This window comes from Vollenhovia emeryi, unplaced genomic scaffold (genome assembly GCF_000949405.1).
Source record: "Vollenhovia emeryi isolate VEMERY1.0 unplaced genomic scaffold, V.emery_V1.0 DF940545.1, whole genome shotgun sequence".
Taxonomy (NCBI): domain Eukaryota; kingdom Metazoa; phylum Arthropoda; class Insecta; order Hymenoptera; family Formicidae; genus Vollenhovia; species Vollenhovia emeryi.
The window spans coordinates 6,275-8,316 of record NW_011965821.1 but is presented as its reverse complement, the minus strand read 5'-3'; the positions used below and the strand labels follow the sequence as shown (position 1 = coordinate 8,316).

The 2,042-nt window shown below is 47.1% G+C and overlaps 1 protein-coding gene across 1 annotated transcript; it reads left to right on the top strand.

The window, feature by feature from the left end:
• Positions 1–1,404: 1,404 nt before the first annotated feature.
• Positions 1,405–1,812, top strand: LOC105555924. The gene has a single exon (XM_012002974.1). The coding sequence runs from the start codon at positions 1,405–1,407 to the stop codon at positions 1,810–1,812; it is 408 nt and encodes a 135-aa protein (XP_011858364.1).
• The last annotated feature ends 230 nt before the right edge of the window (positions 1,813–2,042 follow it).

Sequence of the window (2,042 nt, the reverse complement as noted above, 5' to 3'; positions counted from 1 at the left end):
AACCCTCGCACGCGAGCATTCGTTCCCTGAGCCTCTCACCGCAAAGTCCTCTCAGCCCTGCTTCCAACCGCAGCGGTCCAGCGAGCTCTCCCAAAAGAGAATCGCGAACAACATGTGTTATTATAGATATTGAGAATCGCCCTCTTCGGATATCGCGCTCTTGAGCGATGCGCCAACGGCTACGTTCTTCATGCACGTCACGCCTAGGGACTTATTCACCATTATGTTTATTTTGTTTCATCGAGGCGTCCCTCTTATTCTTACTTATTCTGTGCTTGTACTAACGAAGTAACGCCTGTATCGTTAACCAGAATATAATTCAGTGTTCTATGAATAATCCTACTATTCACCGCCCTTCCAGTCCTCTGCGAATCAATAGGTTATGGGCCCAGGCCAAAAACCGTAAAAAGTAGACGGACATACGGTCCACTGCGCGGAAAATATCTCGGAATCAAAAACGACACGAGTTAGAACCGACACGAGTCACACGCAATCATGGCCGGAATGAACACTGTGAGGATCGAGCAACTGAATCGAGAAAAATACGATACGTGGAAGATTCAGATGCAAGCAATCCTGATAAAAAGCGAGGTATGGGGATATGTAAACGGACAAAAACCGAAGCCGGAAATCATCGCTGACAACGCTCAATCACTGCTGGAGGCTAGAAAATGGGAAGCCGAAGACGAGAAGGCGAAGGCCGATATTATCCTGTGCATTAAACCATCTGAATTGAAGCAAATAAAAGGCTGCAACACATCACGGGAATTATGCACGAAACTACAGGCGATCTACCAATCAACCGGACCCGCCAGAAAATCAACATTGATTAAGCAACTCACATACCACCGAATGCACGAAGGAGAAGACGTACGGGAACACATGCTGTCCTTTTTCGACACTGTGGACAAATTAAATGAAATGGATATTCAAATTAACCCGGATCTACTATCGGTAATGTTATTACATAGCCTACCCTCGTCATTTGCTAACTTTCGCTGCGCTATCGAATCTAGAGACGTACTGCCCTCACCGGAAACCCTTCGGATCAAAATAATGGAGGAAAACGATGCAAGAAAGAGCGACGAAAGAGAGAGCAGCTCGACAGCAATGTTCGCCAAGAAATACTTCAGCAAGAAGAAGCCCACCAGAGGAAGAAGCGACAACGGAGGAAAGAACGAGGCAAGTATCTCAAACTCACAAAAGAAAGAACCATTTAAATACAAATGCCATAGATGTCGGAAGCCGGGTCACAAAGCTTCTGATTGCACGGAGAAGATCAAAAATTCAGAGGACGCCAAAACGGCGGAAGACCTCTGTCTTTGCGCAAGCTCCGACGAACAGCCGAAACGTCGAGAAACGGGATCCAAGTCCGAGGAAACATGAAGTCAACGACCATGGTGTATGGACAGCGGCTGCACATCTCACATGTGTAGCGAGAATGGTTACTCCATGGAAATAACCACACGAACCAATGGCAGAATCCACCTCGCAAATAACGCTTTCGCCGAAGTGAAAGGAAAAGGGCCCGTTACGTTCACCACGAAGGACAACGAAAGCAGAAGGAATGTAAAGCTATCTGAAGCACTTTACGTCTCGGACCTGAGAACAAACTTGTTATCAGTCGGCAAGATTTGTGACAAAGGTCTCAGAGTCGTTTTCGAGAAGGAAAAGGCCACCGTAGTTGACCAGAATTGGAACGCAATACTGAAGGCCGACCGCACGAGCAGCGGACTATACTGCTTGGAAACTAAAACTCTCGAAAGTAGTGCTAACGCGGAATGGAACGACGAAAAGGACACCGGACTTTGATCAACTGTAATCTGGCATCGCAAAATGGGTCACTTAAATTTCAAAGAAAATGCACGCAAGAAGGCGCAATAAAAGGGCCGAAGATCGGAAGAGATTTCGATGAATACAACTGCGAGGCATGTGCGATGGGAAAAATGTCAAGGAAACCACTGCCCAAGAAATCCGAGCGACGAACGGAACTGCTTGACATCATCCACAGCGACGTGTGCGGACCCATGCGGACGGAATCA